General features: G+C 39.4%; 1 protein-coding gene across 2 annotated transcripts in view; it reads left to right on the plus strand.

Moving 5' to 3' along the window:
- EFCAB8 (EF-hand calcium binding domain 8) overlaps positions 1-21,517 on the plus strand; it is a 136,188-nt gene that overhangs the window by 31,572 nt on the left and 83,099 nt on the right. For both annotated transcript variants that reach the window (XM_020990739.2, XM_020990740.2), the window contains exons 6-7: positions 10,193-10,296; positions 16,490-16,628. In XM_020990739.2, the coding sequence (XP_020846398.1) occupies positions 10,193-10,296; positions 16,490-16,628 (243 nt within the window). The remainder of the gene's footprint in view (positions 1-10,192; positions 10,297-16,489; positions 16,629-21,517) is intronic.

Here is a 21,517-nt window from a genome sequence, read left to right on the forward strand (position 1 = left end):
ATTCCTCACCATGCCCTCCCCCGCCATTTTCCCCTCCACTGTAAAAGCTTTATCTTGTACACCACTTTTATGTGAGATAACTTCCCCTATTCTTTTTCTCTCTTCCACTTTCTCCTAGGCAAGCATCCTTTCTTGCCTATCCATTTTTTTATATCATCCCAATATAATTGACTCATTCCTGCACCCTCTTTCTATGTAGAATCCTTCTACTTGCCCTAATAGTGATAAAGTTTGTAGAAGAAATATGTGTCATATTCCCATACAAAAAGGCACACAGTTTACCCTTATTGAATCCCTTATGATTTCTTTCATGTTTACCTTTTTATGCTTAAGTCTTATATTTGAAAGTCAGAATTTCTATTTAGCTCTGGTCTTTTCACTAGGAATGCTTGAAAGTCCCCTATTTCATTTTCTTTTTCTTTTTTTTTTGCTCAACAATGGAGTTAAGTGACTTGCCCAAGGTCACACAGCTAGCAAGTGTTATGTGTCTGAGACCAGATTTGAACTCAGGTCCTCCTGAATCCAGGGCCAGTGCTCTATCCACTGTGCCACCTAGCTGCCCTGCCCTATTTAATTAGATATACATTTTTTTCCTTGAAGGATTATGCTTAGTTTTTCTCGACAGGTTATTGTTGATTGTAATCTCAGCTATTTTGCCTTCCAAAATATCATATTCTAAACTCTCTGCTTCTTTAAAGTGGCTAAATCCTGTGTGATCCTAACTGTGGCTCTATGGTATTTGAATGGTTTCTTTCTTGTTGCTTGAGCTATTTTCTCTTTGACCTGGGAGCTCTGGAATTTGGCTATAATTTTCCAGGGAGTTTTCATTTTGGCTACTCTTTCAGGAGGTAATTAGTGGATTCTTTCAATTTCTATCTTACCCTCTGGTTCTAGAATATCTGGGCAGTTTTTTTTTGATGATTTCTTGGAATCCCTAGGCTCTTCCTTTGATCAAGGCTTTCAGGTAATCCAAGTAATTCTTAAATTATTTCTCTTGATCTATTTTCCAGGTCAGTTGTTTTTCCTATGAGATATCTAGTCTATTTTTTCATTCTTTTCATTTTGTTTTCTTGTTTCTTGAGGTCTCATGGAGTCATTAGTTTCTACTTGTCCAATTCTAATTTTTAAGGAATTATTTTCTGCATTTAGCTTTTGTACCTCTTTTTCCATTTAGCCAATTCTGTTTTTTAAGGTGTTCTTTTCTTTTGTTTTTTTTAACCTATTTATTTATTTATTTAGTGAGGCAATTGGGGTTAAATGACTTGCCTAGAGTCACACAGCTAGTGAGTGTTATGTGTCTGAGGCCGAATTTGAACTCAGGTACTCCTGACTTCAGGGCTGGTGCTCTATGCACTGCGCCACCTAGCTGCCCCTAAAGTATTATTTTCTTCAGTAGTTTTTGTGCCTCTTTTGCCAAGCTGTTCATAACTTCTTTACAATTTTCTTCTCTTGCTTTCATTTCTTTACCTAATTTTTCCTTTATCACTCTTACTTGATTTTGACTTTTTTGACATTTGACCTTTTATTTTTTTTTTAGCTCTTCCAGGAATTCTTTTGCTTTTGTGTCCAACTCCCATTTTTCCCTTTGATGTTTTGCTTGTAGCTGTTTTGTTTTCACTGTCTTCTTCCGAGTTTGTGTCTTGATCTTCTCTGTCATCATAGCACCTTCTTATGGTCAGGTTCTTTTTTTGTTGTTTGTTCATTTTTCTACCCTATTTCTTGATTTGGAACTTTATGTTAATGTTGGGCTCCGTTCTCAGCATGATGGGGGAGGGGCTCTGTTTCAAACTTCAGACTCTTTTGCACTGCTGTCTTCAGAGCTAGTTCTGGGGTTTGGGGAGTTTTTGGAGCTTCCAAGGTTGTGATCTGGGGAGAGTGGTCACTGCTCTGTTGCACACTGGTATGCACACTGGTCCTTACCCAAGAAAGGCCCCTGATCGCTTGGGACTGGAAGTGATACTGCAGGGCTTCTGCTCCCTCTTGACTAAAAGTGCTCCTCTCTGCCCTTGAACTATGACCCAGAAGTGGGTATAGACAATGGAATTACCATACAGCATCTGGTCCTGCATCAAGTGCTAGCACAGGGGACCCCCTGTGATCTCTTTCAGACCATTTGACAGGTTCCCTTACTGTCTCTGGCTTGAGAGCTCCTAAAGCTGCTGTTGCTGCTTCTATCACCATCACCTAGTCCTGTCACTGATAGTTCATCCACGTGGGCTCTGGGCCAACCCCCCTCCCCCATGTTGAAGATCTATCCTTCTGACCTCCTATATCTTTTTGGGCTGGAAGAGTATCTCACGCTGACCTTTTGGCTCTGTAACTTCAGAATTTGACTTGAGGCATTGTTTTAAAATTGTTTGGAGGGGAATGTTGGGAGAGCTCAGCTGAGGGCTTTTGTACCATACCACCATCTTGTCTTCACCCAAGAAGTCCCAGCTTCTGATTGAAACTTACATGAAGAAGAGCCCACGACTATCCTGAGAAAACTCATTGCACTTTGGATAGCTCTAATTGCAAGGAAGCTTTCCCTTATATAAAGCCTGAATGCAGCTCTCTGTAACTTCCAATTATAGTTGCTAAATCTGCCATCTGGGCCTTGACAGAACAAATTTAATTCCTTTTCCGCACGATAGCTCTCAAAAGGTTTAAAGATTACTATTATGTTCTTCCTCTATCCCCCTCCAATTCTTCTTCAGGCTTTTAAACATTGCTGTTTCCTTCAACCCATCATCCTCTGGAGTATCTTGTGTTTCTTGTGTCTGTCTTCTGGATACACCTAAAATGCGGCCCAGAACTAAATAGAGCCCTGTGGACTTGAGTTATAATGGAGCTATTACCTCCTTTGTTGAGGATATCATGCCTCCCAATGCGGTCCAGGATAGCATTAGCTTTTTACCTTTGTTGAGGTGTAATGGGCATATGTTGCAGTGTTATCTTGAAAGAATTCAGACTCACACTATCTTCAAACCAAGCAAAGGCATTTTATTCAGGGTAAAGGCTATTCCTTAAGGGAAATAGGTGCCCCACTGGAGTGGAGCATGAGGTTTATATAGAGCAGATAATATTAACAAGCATCCTGAATCTGGTCCAAACCATATTGCCTAGTCATGAGGGCAAAGTGGAGCTGTGCATGTGGCTACTCATAATGAATATAGAAAAGCCCACGAAGGGGAGGGAAAAAATGCAATGCAAATGATATTATAATAAGCTCAGGGTCACCTGAAGGTGAGCCAAGATGGATAAAGAGCAGGTGTTGATCTAGAGAAAGTCCCTTCTCTTGTTTTATGGCCAACATCCTATATGGGTAGTATATTCATTGGTTAAAATGTGTTTCTCTAGGACAACAGGTGGTTCTGCGTTGTCTAGCAATTGTCGCTGACACATTTGTTGTTAACATTGCTACCCCCATTCATGTCATGGCACTGACTCATATTAAGCTTTCAGGTTACTAAAACCTTCAGGACCCCCCACCCTCTCTATGAGAACTGTTGTCTGCCTGTCTGTCCCATCCTAGACTTGTGGGAATGATATTCTGAATCCAAAATGTAAAACTGAGTATTTATCCTTATTGCATTTAATCATTTTAGATTTTGCCTGCTGTTCTAGTTTGTTGAGATTCTTGAGGATTCTAATTTTGTCATTCAGCTTGTTAGCTGTCTCTATAGGTTTTATGCCATCTGTAGATCTAACAAATACGACAACATATGCCTTCATCTAAGTTACAGATAACAATATTAAGTGGAAGGGAAGGGAAGAGGAAAGGGATAAGCTTTTATAGAGTGCTTACAATGTGCCAGGCACTGTGCTAAGCATTTTGTTGTCTCATTATAGAGCTGTGAGTGGTCAATAGTCAATAAACATTTAGTAAACACCTACTGTGTGCTAGGCATTGTGCTAAGCACTGGGGATACAAATATAAAAAGAGAAAGACAGTTCCTGCTCTCAAGTGTCTTACAATCTAATGAAGAAAGGCAGCACACACAAAGCAGGGGGTGGGGAGGAAGGTGCCTGACTCAGGGGTTGGTAGAAAATTCAGAGAAGTTGGGGCAAGTAGGTGGTGCAGTGGATAGAGCACCGGCCCTGAAGTCAGGAGGACTTGAGTTCAAATGTGACCTCAGACCAAACACTTGACACTTACTAGCTGTGTGACCCTGGGGAAGAAGTCACTTAACCCCAATTGCCTAAAAACAAAACAAAAAAAAAAAGAGAAAGAAAATTCAGAGAAGTCCTAGAGTAATGCAGCTAAATGAGAAATGAGAAGCAAAAATTCCTTTGGGTTTCTCACTAGAGAGCTCTCTCTAAGTTGACATCACCCCATTAATAACTACTTTTTGGGTTCAATTGTCTCCCAATTCCAAATACACTGAATTATACTGTTGTTTAGCTGATGATCTACCAGTCTAATTACTCTCTCCAAAAAAAAAAGGTTGTTTTTTTTTGGTGAGGTATTTGGGGTTAAATGACTTGCCCAGAGTCACACAGCTAGTGAGTGTTATGTGTCTTAAGGCCGAATTTGAACTCAGGTCCTTCTGACTCCAGGGCTGGTGCTCTATCCACAATGCCACTTAGCTGCCCCTTTGACCTATTCTTGATGAAGCCATGCTGGCTTTTGGTGATCATTGCTTCCCTTTCTAAGTGCTCACAAACTGTCCTTTGAATATTATATGTAACACGCCCTTTGGGCTCACTCCCCCAATTCACACTTGTGCTTGCATTGGCAGGTTGAGTCCTCAGAGGGTGGGTGCTACCTCAGGTTCTAGGGGCAACCTCGTGGATATCTACTTCTAGCTCCTTAGCCCCACTGGTATGCTTCTCATGAATAGTTAGCCAGTAGATTCAGTTAACTCTTATCAAAGATGTTTACTGAAATTACATAACAAGAACAGTAGTTATTCACAGTAGCATTCTCCCCCCAAACCTGGGGCATACCATCCAACAAAAATATATAGAATCTAGTGGACACAAACTTAAGGAACAGTGGTAGTGAGACACATATATAGGGATCACCTGTCAGCAAAGCAACTCATAACTCCAGAACAGTAGGACCTTGATTTCACATGGAGTTCACTGCTTTATCTAATTTTAGTCATGCTTGTCAGACTATGCTTAGCTTTACTCTTTTCTATGCTGTTTTGTGATAGAGTGGTTATTTGCTTCCAAGTTTCTTCTTCTTTCTACTTTAGTAAGTAGTTATTCCTTGTTGATAAGAATCAGGTCAAGAATAGCAGATTCCCTTGTTGTTACCTTCTTTTTTCCTTTAAAGCATTCAGTTTCATTTTATTGTTCTTTTGGTTGACACTATTATAGTTATTGCTTATATTATTTTCCTAGTTCTTCTTTCTTCACCTCGTGCTATTCTTTTTATTTTTTGTCATACATTTCATTTTTAATAGTATTTTATTTTTTCCCAGTTACATGTCTAGATAATTTTTAGCATTTATTTTTACAAGATTTTAAGTTCCAATTTTTTCTCCCTCCATCCCTTCCTTCTGAAAATGGTAAGGCAATTTGATATAGTTAATACATGTCCTATCATGTAAAATGTATTTTCATGTTAGTCACAGTTGCAAAAGAAGAAACAGATCAAAAGAAAAAAAATTTGAAAAAGAATAAAGTGAAAAAATGTTTCTATCTGCATTCAGAGTCCATCAGTTCTTTATCTAGATGTGTATAGCATTTTCCTTTGTGAGTCCTTTATACTTGTCTTGGATCATTGTTTTACTGAGAAAAGTGGAATCATTCCTAATTGATCATTGCACAATGTTGCTGATACTATGTACAATGTTCTGCTCATTTCACTTTGTGTCAGTTTGTACAAGTCTTTCCAGGTTTTTCTGAAATTTGCCTGTTCATTGTTTCTTGTTGCACAATAATATTCCACTGCATTCATATACCACAGCTTGCTCAGCCATTCTCCAACTGATGGGCATCCCCTCAATTTCTAATATTTTACCACCACAAAAAGGGCTGCTGTATTTTTGTACATGTAGGTCCCTTTCCCTTTTTTTATGATCGCTTTGGGATACAGACCTAGTAGTGGTATTGCTGGATCAAAGTATGTGCACAGTTTGATTGCCCTTTGGGCATAATTCCAAATTGCTCTCCAGAATGGTTGGATCAGTTCACAACTCCAACAGTGCATCTGTGTCCCAAGCATAGTAGATTCTGCTCCAGCCCCTTTCCTTTACTCTGTGTGTGTCTCTCTGCTTCAGGTATGTTTATTGTAAACAACATATTGTAGGATTCTGGCTTTTGATCCACTCTGCTATCTGCTATTTTATGGGGGAGTTCATCCCATTCACATTCATAGTTATGATTACTGTGTCTCCACCCTATTTTTTCTTCCTCTTTGTACTCCCTCTCCTTTCACAGTTTCCCTCCCTTTGCTTCTGTCTACTACCTCCCCTGATCTGCCCTCCCTTCTGTCAGTCCCTCCCACACCTGCCTTTACTTAATTTGTGACCATTTTACCTCCCTGTCGGGTAAGATAGCTTTCTATATTGAACTTCTTGTATATATTATTCCCCGTTTGAGCCAATGCCCATGAGAGTAAGTTTCAAGTGATACCCATTGCTTGCCTTCTCATCTTCCCCTCCACTGTAATAGGTCTTTTGCATCTCTTCATATGAAATAATTTACCCCATTCTACCTCTCCTTTCCTTCTGCACCTAGTATACTCCTCTTTCTCATCCCTTAATTTTTTTTTTGTGTCATTCCCCCAAATTCACCTTATACCAGTACCCTCTGTCTATGTGTATTCCTTCTAGCTGTACTATTAATGATACAGTTTTTAAGAATTACATGTAGGGATGTAAACAGTTTTAGCTCTATTGAATCTCTTACGTTTCCTTTTCCCTTTTTACCTGTTTGTGTTTCTCTTGGGCCTTGATATTGGAGATCAATTTTTTTGGTTTAAGTCTAGTCTTCTCCTTATGAAAGCTTGAAATCCTCCTATTTCATTGAATTGAATTGAATTCATTGTTTTTTCCCTTGAAGTATTATGCTTAATTTTGCTGGGTAAATAATTCTTGGTTGTAGTCCTAACTCCTTCACCTTTCAGAATATCTCGTTCTGTGACCTCCAGTCTTTTAATATTGCAGCTGCGAAGTCCTGTGTAATCCTGATTATGGCTCCCTAATATTTGAATTGTTTCTTTCTGGCCACTTGCAGTATTTTTTCCTTGACCTGATAGTTCTGAAATTTGGCTATAATGTTCCTTGGAGTTTTTATTTTGGGATCTCTTTCCTGAGGTAATTGGTGGATTCTTTCAGTGCCTATTTTGCCCTCTGGTTCAAGGTTATCAGGGCAGTTTTCCTTGATAATTTCTTGAAAGATGATGTCCAGGTCCTCCTTTTGAATATGGCTTTTATGTAGTCCAATGACTCTGACGTTATCTCTCCTGTATCTCCTGAATCCTGGATTTTCCCCATCAGTTGTTTTTCCCTTTTCTTCTATTTTTTTCATTCTCATGAATTTGATTGATTCTTGGCTTTTTTTTTTTTTGGTGGGGCTATCAGGGTTAAGTGACTTACCCAGGGACACACAGTGTTAGCTTGATTCTTTGATGTCTCATAGAGTCACTAGTTTCCACTTGCCCAATTTAAGGAGCTGTTTTCTTAAATTAGCTTTTGTATTTTCTTTTCTATTTGGCCAATCATACTTTTTAAGGAATTGTTTTCTTCAGTGGATTTTTGTATCACCTTTTCCATTTGGCCAATTCTACTTTTTAAGTAGTAGTTTTCTTTTTCCAAACTGTTTATTCTTTTTTTTTATAATTCTCTTGCATCATTCTCATTTATTTCTCCATTTTTTCTTCTAGCTCTCTTATATGATTTTTAAGCTCCTTTTTGAGCTCTTCCATGAGTTCTCTCTGGGCTTGAGACCACTTCCCATTTTTCTTTGGAGTTTTGCCCACAGGTGTTTTGACAATGTTGTCCTCTTCTGAGTCTATTTCTTGATCTTCTCTGTCATCATAATAACTTTCTATGGTCAGATTGTTTTTCTTTTTTTCCTTTTTTTTGTTGTTGTTATTTTTTGCTCATTTTTTGGGGCATTTTTCCTTTTTTAAAATTTGAGTTCTGCTCCCACAGTGGAAGGGGCACTGTCTCAGGCTTCTTGCGCCAGGGACCACAGGTCCTGGTTGTTTATCTGGTGCTTCACTGATGCTGCCCTGAGGCTCACAGGGGATCCTGTGTTTGGTGCTAAGCTGAGGGGGTCATGTGGGGGGGGTAGCTGGTGTGTAGGGGTCTGGCAGCTTACCTGGTGCTGAGCTGGGGTCCTAGTGCTGGTGTCTGTGGTATGTTGAGGCAGGTGGGATGTTTCTGTATTTCCTCAGGAATACACTGAAGCACATAGTGGTCTGGCCACCGGTGGTTGCCAGACCTAGTAAGGTTGATGTCTGCCTGTTTGCCCTGGGCTATATTGAAGCACGTGGTGGTTCTCGTTGCTGGAGTCTGCCATTCTCCTGGCTATGCTGGCCTGTTCCCGTTTGCCTGCTCCACCACACTGGAGCTCAAGAACTACTGCTGGTTTGCTGAGGTGGGGCTTGCTGCTGGCTTTCTGGGATGCTTCCTGTCCTATACCGCGCTCCCGTTTCACCCAAGTGAGATAGACCTTTCCTACTGATCTTCCAAGTTTCTTGGGCTCAAAGATTGTTTCACTTCATCTTTTTGCTGGTTCTGCTGTTCCAGGATTTGTTTTCGGCACTATTTTATGGTTTTTGGAGGTGAATATGGGAGTTATGGCAATTTATTGCTTACTCCTTACTCTACCATCTTGGCTCCCAGAGAAAGTATTGTTCCTTTTATTTTTAAAAATATTTTTTAGTGACTTGTTTCCGCATCTCCTTCATTTTCCAATGTATTTGTCTCCTCCTTCCCAAGGAATCCTCCCCTATAACAGAGAATAAAAAAAAGTACAGCTCAGTAGAAGCACCTAGTACACTGAAAAAGTCTGACATGCTATGCAGTTTACCACAACCTCACTCCTCCACCTCTGCAAAGATGAGGAGGTGTGAGATGCCTTTTCGTAGCTATTCTCCGTGGCCAGCTTTAGTCATTGTAATTTTATAGCACTCAGTTTTGATTGTTTTGTTGTTGCTCTTCCTTCTTACATTATTATTATCATTGTGTGTGTTGTTTTCCTGGTTCTGCTTATTTCATTTTGTATCAGTGCATACCTTCTACCTTTTGTAGGATCAGATTATCATTAAGACAAGTCATGAATCAAGAGAAATTATAGGGTGGTAAACACCAATTAAATATAAGGATATTTCTAACAAGCAGAGCTATTAAAAAAGAAGATTGGCTGCTCAGGATATGGTGATGCCTGGAAGTGTTTTATCAGGTTAATCATCTCCTTGTTGGAGATAAAAACAGGATTCCTACTTCAGATATAGTTTGGACTAGGTGGCCTCTGAGGGAGGCCCTTTCCCGCTCTGCGATCCTATGATTTCATTGCTGCTGCGAACGCCCCCATGGACATTAACTTTTAAAATGCTCGGGTTATAGAGCAACACTAAACCACAGTGTTTTGTCTTTTGCTTTATTCTTCTTGAAGACTTGGTCTAGAGATCCGTGAATTCTAGAGTTTTGTGAGAAGTGAGTAGTGATTACTCCTTTAAGCTTGCCTGATATTACCAGAAGCTAATATAAATGCATGAATGAAGACAATATTATTGAGTTTACTGTTCCCCGGGTGGTGGCATATGGTACAGGGGCTGTTGAACCTGACAGTTCTCTTGGGTTTTGGAGTTCTGAGCTGCAGTGGGCTAAGCTGGTTGGGTATCTTGCATACACTCTGGCACCAGTATAGTGAGCTCTCATGAATAGGGGGCTCCCGTGTTGCATTAGGAGGAGCTAACCAGCTCAGGCACAGGTCAAAACTTCCATGCGGATCAAAAAAAGTGGAATCAGGGCCATGAGTAGCCCTTGCACCTCCAGCATGGTGAGAGAGGGATACTAAGTTTTTAAAGAAAAAGTAAAGTGGGGCAGCTAGGTTGCACAATGGATACAGCTCCGGCCTTGGAGTCAGGAGGACCTGAGTTCAAATCTGGTCTCAAACATGTGACACTTACTAGCTGTGTGACCCTGGGCAAGTCACTTAACCCCAATTGCCTCACCAAAAAGCAAAAAAAAAAAAAGAGTTCTAAGATGCCAATATTTTCTTTCCTTATGCTTTTCCCTTGATTCAGCGCAAGTATCTAGATTACCTGATGCGAGATTTCAAAGGGAAGGAAGAGATGAGGAAAGGCCAGTATCGACTGCGTCTCCAGCCTCCTATGAGGATTGTTCCACTGTAAGAAATCTTAAGTCCTCCTCTATAGGTTTAGAAAAATAGCCTACTTCAGAAAAGGTTTTGTACTGAGGGATCATTATGTAGTGGAAAGAACAATGAACCCAGTCAGATATCCCATCTCCACTGTTTCCTCAGTGTGAGGCACTGGCCAAGTTGTAACTTCACTGAATTTTATTTTCATTCTCATCCAAATGAGCATAATGCCATTTTCATTACCTACCTTACAAGGTATACGAAGCTCTTTCTTCATTATCCCCACTTGACAGATGAAGAAACTGAGGCATCTCTACAGTGACAATTTTGGCATAGGATAGGCCAGAAGAAGGTCCATAATTGAGAGCAGTAGTTATCACAACTTATTTTTAGCAACTGGGAGCTATGGGTTGAAGCAGAGGCATATTTAAATAGAACACAATGACCTGGCAAATCTTTTTTCCCAATAGAAATTCAAGTATAAGGAGCAAGAGAGCTCTCACAACTAGCTGGATCAGGGAAGGTGGCTCCTAGGCTGATCCTTGAGGGAAGAGAAGAATGAGAAGAGGGGACAGGGATAGATCCAGATGCAGGGATGTATTATCATAACACACGAAGGCAAGAAATAGACAGTCAGCTTCAGGGAGAAAACTGACATGGGAGTCGAGGAAGAAGAGAGTATAAAAATAATCACTAGCTTTTATATGGTACTCAAAAGTTTGCAAAGTGCTTTACAATTGGAACCCATTACTACCTTAGTCCTACAGTGGTGTGGGAAAGATAATATGACTAAGGAAATAAAAGTTCAATCTTCTGAGCATATTGACTTATTAAGCAATGCACAGCAGTTGCCCACAAACTGGGATCAGACCTCCTTAACTTAGGCCTGGACCCCAGATACAGGGGAAGACAGACTTTTATACATTAAAAACAATAATCAAATAAGGCCCATTAGTTACAAGGAAACAATTAACCAGGATACAACATTAGGTAATCTCATTTCTAATTGGAGGAAAAATTAGCGACTTTCCAAGTGGGAAGTGGGAGATTGAACAGCTGCTATTCCCCGAAATCAGAAAAAAAGAGGTGTCCCATTCCCCCCAAGTGTCTATGAACAATCAGAGGAACATGGAAACAATAACTGATGGATCAGTATTGGGCCAGTTTTCAAATAAGACATATGGATTGCTTGAGTTGTACAACTGGGAGAAAACTCCTTGCATCAGTCTTTGGATTTTGACTGGGTTTCTGGTCAGCATAAACTAGGTCCTTAGTTAAGAGTCTCTAATCAGCAATTAGGGATGGTCCAGCTTCCCAGCCATGCAGGGCTAAGTTCAAACAATGTAATAAAGTTTTTTGTGTGGTTGATTTTTGTGAATCTAAGTGCAGGACACATTCCCATTGTTGTCTCATTCTGTTAGATGTGGTCCATCTTTCTAGAGCCTGATTCTGTCATCAGCTAGGTAAGAGCAGTAATATGACTAGAACTTGGGTCTCCCAACTCCTAGTCCTGTGTTCTTATACTTCGATAGGGAGGGATTTGAGGGGATTAGAAGAGCAAGTGATTAATTGTGGAAATTGAGTGAACCATACTGACTCCATCTTTTGAATCTGGAGCTAGCTCAGTTCCCTTTCTGTTCACTTATGGGTCTAGTCCATAGCCTAGAGCAATGGTTCTCAAAGTGAGGTCCACAGACCACTGAGGGTCCTTGAGACTCTTTCCAGAGGTCCTAGAGGTAAAACCTTTTTTTAAAAATGAAAATAGCATTTGTTAAGCATTTACTATGTGGAAAACACTGTAGTAAGCAACTGAGTATACAAATTGAAAGATAAGAGTCTCTGTTCTTAAGGAATTTGCAGGGAAACAGCATATATGGAAACTTTCAGTTAAAAGTTAGATGAAAAAGTCTCATGGTCCTTAGTGTGCAGTATTGAAAAAGATAGTAACCTCTTAAAATTAAAAAAATGTTTTTATTGATTTCTTTGTTTTTTACATTATCATTGTTTTACCTAGTCATGATTATATTTAAATGAATACTTTAAAATTTATCAGTTTTAATTTCTCGTATTGTAAATGTAGATAACTATAATTCACATAAACAAAAGTTCTTTTAAGAGTGTATAAAAGGGACCTCAATAATTTTTAAGAGTGTAAAGAGGTGGGGTGGAGCCAAGAAGGTGGAGTAAAAGCAGTGACTTGCTTGAGCTTTCCCCCAAACCCCTCCAAATACCTATAAAAACCAGCTCTAAACAAATTCTAGAGCAGTACGCCCACAAAAAGACAGAGGGAAACAAATTTCCACCCTGAGACACCCTGGATGGTTGATTGGAAAGGTCTATTATGCCATGCTGGGAGAGGAATGCAGTTCAGTGTGGGCGTGCAGGCAAAGACCAGGGCTCAGCGAACCTGGAGCTGGCCTCAGGGGACTAAATCACTAGCAGCTGTTGTGGTTTCCAGACTTCTCAACCCAAATATGCCACAACTCTTGGCCCACAGATAATGGAGGAATCAAGTAACTGACCAGAGGGGGATTGCAGAGATCTCTTTGTTGGTGCTGAGACAGGATTCTCTTGGTTTGCCCTTGCTTGGATCTGGGTCACAGTCCTGGGTAGTAGTCCTGGGGTGAGGAGGAACACTGGTGTGGTGGTGAAGATAAAATCCTCCTTACAGTTCAAAGGCAAAAAAGCGTGCTTGTGGTCACTCATAGACCAGAGCATAGGCCAGGAAAGGAGTAAACACTTCGCCTTTGATCCTACCACCTTGGAAGAACTGAAAATTTACAGGTCCCTAGAAGTATCTCTGAGAACAGCTGCACAAAACCCCTTGAAGCTTGGGATAGTACACCCTCCACACTGGAAGCAGACCCCTACCTCAACAAAGAGTTTAAAAGTCAGGTAATTAGCTGGGAACAAGAGCAATCAGCACAAAAAACTCAGACTATAGAATCTTACTTTGGTGACAAAGAAGATCAAAACATACAACCCGAAGACAACAAAGTCAAAGCTCCTGCATCCAAAGCCTCTAAGAAAAATCAAAATTGGTCCCAGGCCATGGGAGAGCTCAAAAAGGATTTTGAGAAGCAAGTAAGAGAAGTAGAGGAAAAATTGGGAAAAGAAATGAGAGTGATGTAAGAAAATCATGAAAAACAAGTCAACATCTTGCTAAAGGAGACCCAAAAAAATACTGAAGAAAGTAACACCTTAAAAAATAGACTAACCCAAATGGCAAAAGAGGTCCAAAAAGCCAATGAGGAGAAGAGTGCCTTAAAAGCAGAATTGGCCAAATGGAAAAGGAGGTCCAAAAGCTCACTGAGGAAAATAATTCCTTAAAAATTAAAATGGAGCAAATGGAAGCTAATGACTCTATGAGAAATCAAGATATTATAAAACAAAACCAAAAGAATGAAAAAATAGAAGACAATGTGAAGTATCTCATTGGAAAAATAACTGACCTGGAAAATAGATCCAGGAGAGATAACTTAAAAATTATTGGACTACCTGAAAGTCATAATCAAAAAAAGAGCCTAGACATCATCTTTTAAGAAATTATTAAGGAAAACTGCCCTGATGTTCTTGAAATAAAATAGAGGGTAAAATAGAAATTGAAAGAATCCACTGATCACCTCCTGGAAGAGATCCCAAAAGGGAAACTCTCAGGAATATTATAGCCAAATTTCAAAGTTCCCAGGTCAAGGAGAAAATATTGCAAGCAGCCAGAAAGAAACAATTCAAGTATTGCGGAAACACAATCAGGATAACACACAATTTAGCAGCATCTATATTAAGAGATCAAAGGGCTTACAATATGATATTCCAGAGGTCAAAGGAGCTAGGATTAAAACCAAGAATCACCTACCTGGCAAAACCAAGTGTAATCAATGAGGGGAAAAAAGTTGATATTCAATGATGTAGAGGAATTTAATGCATTCTTGAGAAGTGAGATCTAAATAGAAAATTCGACTTTCAAATACAAGACTCACAAGAAGCATGAAAATGTAAACAGGAAAGAGAAATCATAAGGGACTTAATTAAAGTTGAACTGTTTACATTCCTACATGAAAAGATGATATTTGTAAATCAAGATCTTTCTCATTATTAGGGTAGTAGGAGGGTGTGTGTATATATATATATATATATATATATATATATATATATATATATATATATATATATATATATATATATGTATGTATGTATATATATAGATATGTATATATGTATTTATGTATATATATATACATATATATGTATGTATTTATATATATACATATATATGTATGTATTTATATATGTACATATATATATATAAAATTAAGGGATGAGAGAGGAATGTACTGGGAGAAGGAGAAAGGGAGAGGTAGAATGGGGTGAATTATTTCACATAAAACAGACAAGAAAAAGCTTTTACAGTGGAGGGGAAGTGGGGGGAGGTGAGGGGGAATGAGTGAATCTTACTCTTATCAGATTTGGCTTAAGGAGGGAATAAGATACACACTTAATTGGATATGGAAATCTATCTTACCTTACAGGAAAATAGGGGGGAAGTAGATGGGGGGACATGATAGAAGGGAGGGGAGATTGGGAGAGGGGGGTAAGCAGAAGCAAACACTTTTGAGGAGGGATGGGATCAAAGGAGAGAATAGAATAAATGGGGGGCAGGATAGGATGAAATTATAGTTATTCATATAGTTATATAGTTTATATAGCTAGTTTTTTTACAACATGACTATTTATGAAAGTGTTTTGCATGACTACACATGTATAACCTATATTGAGTTGCCTTATCAATAAGGGTGGGTGGGAAAGGAGGAAGGGAGAGAATTTGGAACCCAAAATTTTAAAAATGAATGTTAAAAATTGTTTTTACTGGGAAATAAGATACAGGCAATGGGGTATAAAAATCTATCCTGCCCTATAGAAAAATAGAAGAGGAAGGGGATAAGAGAAGGTGGGACTGGTGATAGAAGGGAGAGCAGATTGGGGGAGGCAGTATTCAGAATGCACGATGTCTTGGGGTGGGGGGGAGGAGAGAGATGGGGAGAAAATTTGGAACTCAAAATCTTGTGGAAGTGAATGTTGAAAACAATAAATAAATAAATAAATAAAATTTAAAAAAGAGTGTAAAAAGTTCTGAGACCAAGAAGTTTGAAAGTGGTGGGCCTAGAGAATAGAAGAAGACTTTGTTGGGGGTGAGTATGATTAAAGTCCTCCAAATACCTGAAGGGCTATTAATGTGGGAGATGGATTTGACTTTGTCTTTTTGGGGGAATAACATGGACCGGTCTGTGATCCTAACGTACCAATTCACTCTAGTAAGTTCTCTAATGAGTTCATTCTTCGGAGTGAGGTTACGCCAAGGAAAGCCTTGTTAGGTCAAGGATGGCTACTGATGGAATATACCTCCTTGTAAGATATTGAGTGCTTTGTCAGTAGAGATCTTTAAGCAGAAGATAGATGACTAACTACTGTCTTTGGATGTTTTAGAGGGAATTCATTCTCAACCTAGGGGTTGGATGAGACAATCTTTGAGTTTCTTCCAGCTTGAGGATTCCTTTATTTACTTTCTCCTCATTCATCTAAATCTGTAGTTAGCTTTCCTAAGCAGGTTGTAGGGGAATCAGAATCATTCCTAAATTCCTCCTCCTCTACTTTTATCTTTCTCTAGTAATGGAATTGCCATGATTCCTATACCTTCCCTCACCTCTGTTCTTTTTTCTGTTCCCAATATCTTTGCAACAAGCATGGTAATTGGAATATTATTGCAGAGCTCATTTTGTTTTCATTACATTGTATTTTTCCATGTTTAGGGCCTCATTTCCAATGGAAAGGGGTTTATAAAATTGTTCATTCCTTTGTTCCCACAACCCATTGTATTCCAAAGCACTTGCATGACAAACTTGCAGCTTTCTGTAGATTCCTACCAGGCTAAGACCATAGATGGGTTCTGTTTTTCCCTCTCCAGTGTGTATAATCCGTAGACTATAAACCTTAATTAAATAAAACTAAGGGGGGGATGGGGAAGGAGGGAAGAGGAGGCTCTGAAGGACCTTTATAAAACCAGTTGAATTTCTTCTTTTTTTTTCTCTCTCACAAGAATCTTCTTCTTGGTTTTTTTTTTCCCTCTGCTCCTCTTCAGCAACCTTGTGATGTGATTAGATCTTTCTTTTTTTTTTTTCATTCTATCTTCTTTCTTTTTTTTGAAATCTATTTCCTCATCCAGGAATCACGGACATGAGATTGTGAAGTTGCAATTCTTGGCCAATCAGTTTCAGGGATCAGCTGGTCGCTTCCTTACTGTCACCAAAGACGGAATCCTTCAGTTCTGGGATGAATCCTTCAAGCTGCTCCGGACAGTCCATGTAATTCAATTCAGTACAATTCAACAAGCTTTTATTAAGTATCTACAATTAGCAAGTCACTGTGCTTGGGACGTAGGAACAAAACCGAAGCAGTCCCTTCTCTGAAGGAGCTTGCATCCTGCTTGGGGGTATGGGTAGGGAGAGCCAACATGTACAGAAATAGGCATAAAAGAGTATAATATAAGGAAGGAGAGAGCACTTACTACTGAGAGGGTCAGGGGAGGTGGCTCCTGAGCTGATTCTTGAGGGAAGAGAAGGACAGAGAGGGGAACAGGAAAAGAATGCTTTCCAGACATAGGGAATATCTTGTCACAATACATGAAGATAGGAAATGGAGAATCAACTTCAGAGAAGCCAAGGAAGAAGATGGTATTATAATAATAATGTGTTGTTCAGTCCTTTCAGTTGTGTCTGACTCTTCCTGACTCCTTTTGGGGTTTTCTTATCAAAGATACTGGAGCAGTTTGCCATTTCCTTCTCCAGCTCATTTTTATTGATGAGGAAACTGAGGCAAATAGGGTTAAGGACTTGCCCAGGGTCACAAAGCTAATAAGCATCTGAAGTTGGATTTGAAATCAGGAAGATGAGTTTTCTTAACTTCAGGCCCAGCACTCTATCCATTGTGCCAGCTAGCTGCCCATAATGACTATAGTTAGCAGTTATATAGCACTTTAAAGTTTGCAAAGTGATTTACAAATATTATTTCATTTGATCACCACAACAACCCTGGGGAGTAGGTACTATTATAATCCCCATTTTACAGGTGAAGAAACTAAGGCAGATAGAAATTAACTTGCCCTGTATCTGAGATCAGATTTGAAATCAGATCATCCTGATTCCAGGTCCAGCACACTGTCCACTGCGCCAACTAGCCACCTAGAAGGTTGGGGTGGTGAAGAATGTCAGAGACTGCATAGAGGTCAAGGAGGGAAGGTTGGGAAAAGATAATATCAGCAATCTTGGGGAGAGTTGTTTCAGCTGAGGGGTGGGTTCAGAAGTCAGATTTTAAGGTTGTAAGCCATGGTTCTTCCTTAGAGCCAAAAGTTAAGGAAGAAGAGGATAGGTAAAGATGTGGAAGCATTTTGAGATCTGGGGCAGTGGATATAGGGAGCTCACAGCAGATGGTCTTGATTTTCTCTGCAAAACTGAGGGTAAAGATATCTTCTGGGAGCTTAAGAAAAGAAGGTTTTAGGCTACTGAGGGGAGGAGAGGGATAGAGAGGAAGATTCATGTTTGTGGCCCAATTAAGGCCATTAGAGAACCAGGTAGTTCAATAAATGCTTATTAATTAATTAATCAAAAATTAATATTTATTATTATTATTTATTTAACTTATTATCAGGCAGCTAGGGGTCACAGTGGATAGAGTGCTGGGCCTCAAGTCAGGAAGACCTGAGTTCAAATCTGTCCTCAGACACTTAATTTCTGAGACCCCAAGGCAAGTAATTTAATCTCTCTGTTTGCCCTAGTTTCCTCAACTATAAAATGGGGATAATAATAACCCTGTGAGCACCTACTCACAGGGTTGTTGTGAAGATCAAATGGGATAATATTTATAAAGTGCCTAGCATCCCCTGGCAGGGGTGGGGAACCTGCAGCCTTGAGAACCTAGAGGGCCACATGTGCCCTCAAGGCTACAGGTTCCCCACCCCTGGCCCCAATAGACTATATATTCTTTCTCCTTCCCTTTCGTATTAAGTGACTCATAAGACAATCCCTGCCTTCAAGGAAGGGTTTGTATGAAAGACATGGATTGAGAGTTGAGTTGCCTTGGAGGCAGAATCTGCAAGATTTGGCAATTGATTAGATAGGAAGTGGGTGAGGGAGAAGTGAGACTCAGGGAGAATTCCAAGGTTATGAACTTGAATGCCTTTAAGGATCATAGAATCATATAAATTTAAGAAGTGGCAGGGACTTGGGGTTAACAAGTTCAGCTTCCTCTTTTTATAGTTGAGGAAACTGAGGTCTAGTTAAATGACTTGCTCAAGGTTTTGATATTAGTAGGCAAGATTTGAACCCAGGCCTTCTGACTCCAAGGCCAGTGTTTTCCTCAGTGCACTGCTCTGCTTCTTGATAGTGGTGCCCTCTAAAGAAATTGTTGTTTGTCCTTTGCTGTGGAAGAGGACTGATTACATCATGGGGTGATGTCTTGACTTGCTCATGAATTGGATTTAAGTGAGGCAGAATTTCTCAAAGTCATCAGTCTCACTTTGAAGGAAGATGAGAGAGGAGGGGAAATTTTGGGGTGGAGAAGATAACTCCCATTTGGGCATAGAATCATGAATGAATGAATCATATTCATAGTTTTGTGATTCATTCATAGTCACAATAATAGAATCTGACTGTTTAAAATAATAGAATCTCTGTAGTCATAGTTTCTGTCCTGGAGGAGCTGAAGAGCTAATACAAAGATGACACAGATCAGTATGTTCAACATCCAACTTTCTAGTTCTTTTTTCCTGAATTTTAGCCAATGGCAAGAGAGGCAAACATGTAGGGATAGAGAGATATTTGCCAGTGGCAAACAGATAGGAGTATGGGAAGAAAACCAATGATTCTCTAGAGATGGAAGATTTATTTTAAATGTGTTGTGAACACAATTACTTTATAAGCCTTTTTTACAATGGCTTCTGTTAAGTATTTCCAGGCATATCCCTTAAGGACCAGGAGGGAAGCAATGCCATCATCCCATATTTAGGGAGGGACTGAGGTCTATAGGAGCCAGTCTAAATTTTTGTGATGTGTCAAGACAGAATCTGAATTAGCATGGGCAATCCCCATACTTTGAGTATGCTGAGGGAGCTCATCTTCTGTTACCTTCTTTCTGTGGAGGGCTCTGGGAAGAAGGAACTCTAGGTCAGAGCTCCCTTTTATTGCCTTTCCTGGAGAGGATGGGAGAACACGAGTGAGTACTGTTCCAAGGCCAGTCCTTGGAATGAATTCTTTCTGGTGGTATTTTTTGGCCTTTTCAAAAGTAAGAAACATTGTTTTTAGTTGACCAACAAGCATTTATCAGGCACTTACTGTGTACCCAGCATTGTACGAGATACTGAAGAGGATACAAAAGAAATAAAAAAATATGATCCCTGCACTCAGGATGCTTTTCACCTGGTTGAAGAGAGGGCAGGCACAAACAGATGACATAGTTTGCCCCCCTGCTTATCTGTTGCCACTCATCTCCCTTAACCACCTTTTATCCCCACCCCATTCACTTAGTACAACACTGCCATGTTAATATTCCTCAAAAACTGCTTTTATTATGAAATTCTCCTGTTCCAGGGCTTATATTGGCTCTCTATTACGCATCAGATAAAAAAAAAGTAACTATATTAACAATACATCCCCATAAAGCATTTTAGGTCATACTGTACTTTCCCAGTCTTATTTCTTATCTCCCAGACTGGGTGCCCTTCACTACCCTCAAGTGGGTCTCCACATTGTGCCTCATTTAGAACATTGCCCATTATCACCTTGGTGCCTTTGTTCATGCTATTTTGTATCCTTGGAATGGCCTGTTGCTATCCCTTTGTGTATACAAATCCTACCTTCAGGGTCCACTTTACGACTCATTTGCATGGTCTTCCTTTGAAAAAAGAATTTTTTTATTCTAAATTGAACACCAAATAAAATGAACATTTCCATATATAAATGAGAGCTGATAATGAGGATTATATATGACTCTGCAAATCTCTGTTAGATACAGCTTGCTTTTCCTTTTAAGTATATAGTAAATTTAATGTTACTTTCAAAGCTGTTTTGCTCAACTTTGTTTTGTTCAGAACTTTCTTCTCTTCTGTGCTTTAAAAAATAGTTCAGTAACCCTCTTTTTTTCTTCTTCTTCTTATGGATTATACTATTGCTAACTCTCCTCTCCACTGGAAAAAAAGAAAAAAATGAAACCTTTGTAACAGATTTGCAGAACCAAAACAAACCCACACATTGGTTAGGTCTGAAAAGAATGCTTTTTTTTTTTTTTCATTTTTCACCTTGAAACTATCACTTCTCAGTCAGGAGGTAGGTGGCATGCTTCATTATTGATCTTTTGGAGACAATTTCATTGATCAAATTTCTTAAGTTTTTCAGTTATTTTTCTTTACAATGTTGAATGAATGAAAAATCATTTATTAAGCTCACTTTATTTCACATTCCACCAACCATCTTCTTACCCTTTGTTTTGTAGGCGTAAATACCTTTCCCCATCCCCATTTTGGGGAACCATAATTGAATCAATATTGCCATTGCTACTGGAAAGGGAGTATCAGTCAACTCCACTATGATTCTACTCCCCATCCCTAAGACTCCCAAGCCAAAATACCCCGTCTGAGCCATCATTCCCTCATCTATAGTCTGTGTATTAGAATATAAATTCCTTAACAGCAGGGTTGCTTCACTTTTGTATTTGTGTTCTTCCCCTCTGGGGAGTGGGAGCATATATTAAGTACTTAATAAATGTTTTTGTATTTATTAATTATTGAATTGTAATGGGGACCTTGGTTATTCGTACCTCTCCTTCATGACGGCCCACCTTGATTAGCTCCCTTCCCTGCTTCTCCCTAATTTGTTCAAGAGACAATGTGCAAGGTATGAAGGGGAATGAGAGAAGTTGGGAAGTTGGTTTACTAGATATCACATAACAAATAGAATTAGGACATGAGTCTAGGTCTAATCATGCTGCCTCCCAACATTGAAGTGCATTAATGAAGTTCTGTTTAAGGCAAAACCTAGGCAAATCCTTTCTAATGCAAATAATTGCTCCTTAATTGGTTGTGCATTTGTGTTTTGGTATTTTCAGTCTTGGCAAGCTAGAGAGAAGAGAATCTGTATCATGATGAGTTGGACACATCATGGGGCAGTAGAAAGAAGACTAGATGACAGTTAGGAGACTTAGG

The sequence above is a fragment of the Phascolarctos cinereus genome, unplaced genomic scaffold, assembly GCF_003287225.1.
Source record: "Phascolarctos cinereus isolate Bilbo 61053 unplaced genomic scaffold, phaCin_HiC Scaffold_2;HRSCAF=192, whole genome shotgun sequence".
Classification (NCBI taxonomy): Eukaryota; Metazoa; Chordata; class Mammalia; order Diprotodontia; family Phascolarctidae; genus Phascolarctos; species Phascolarctos cinereus.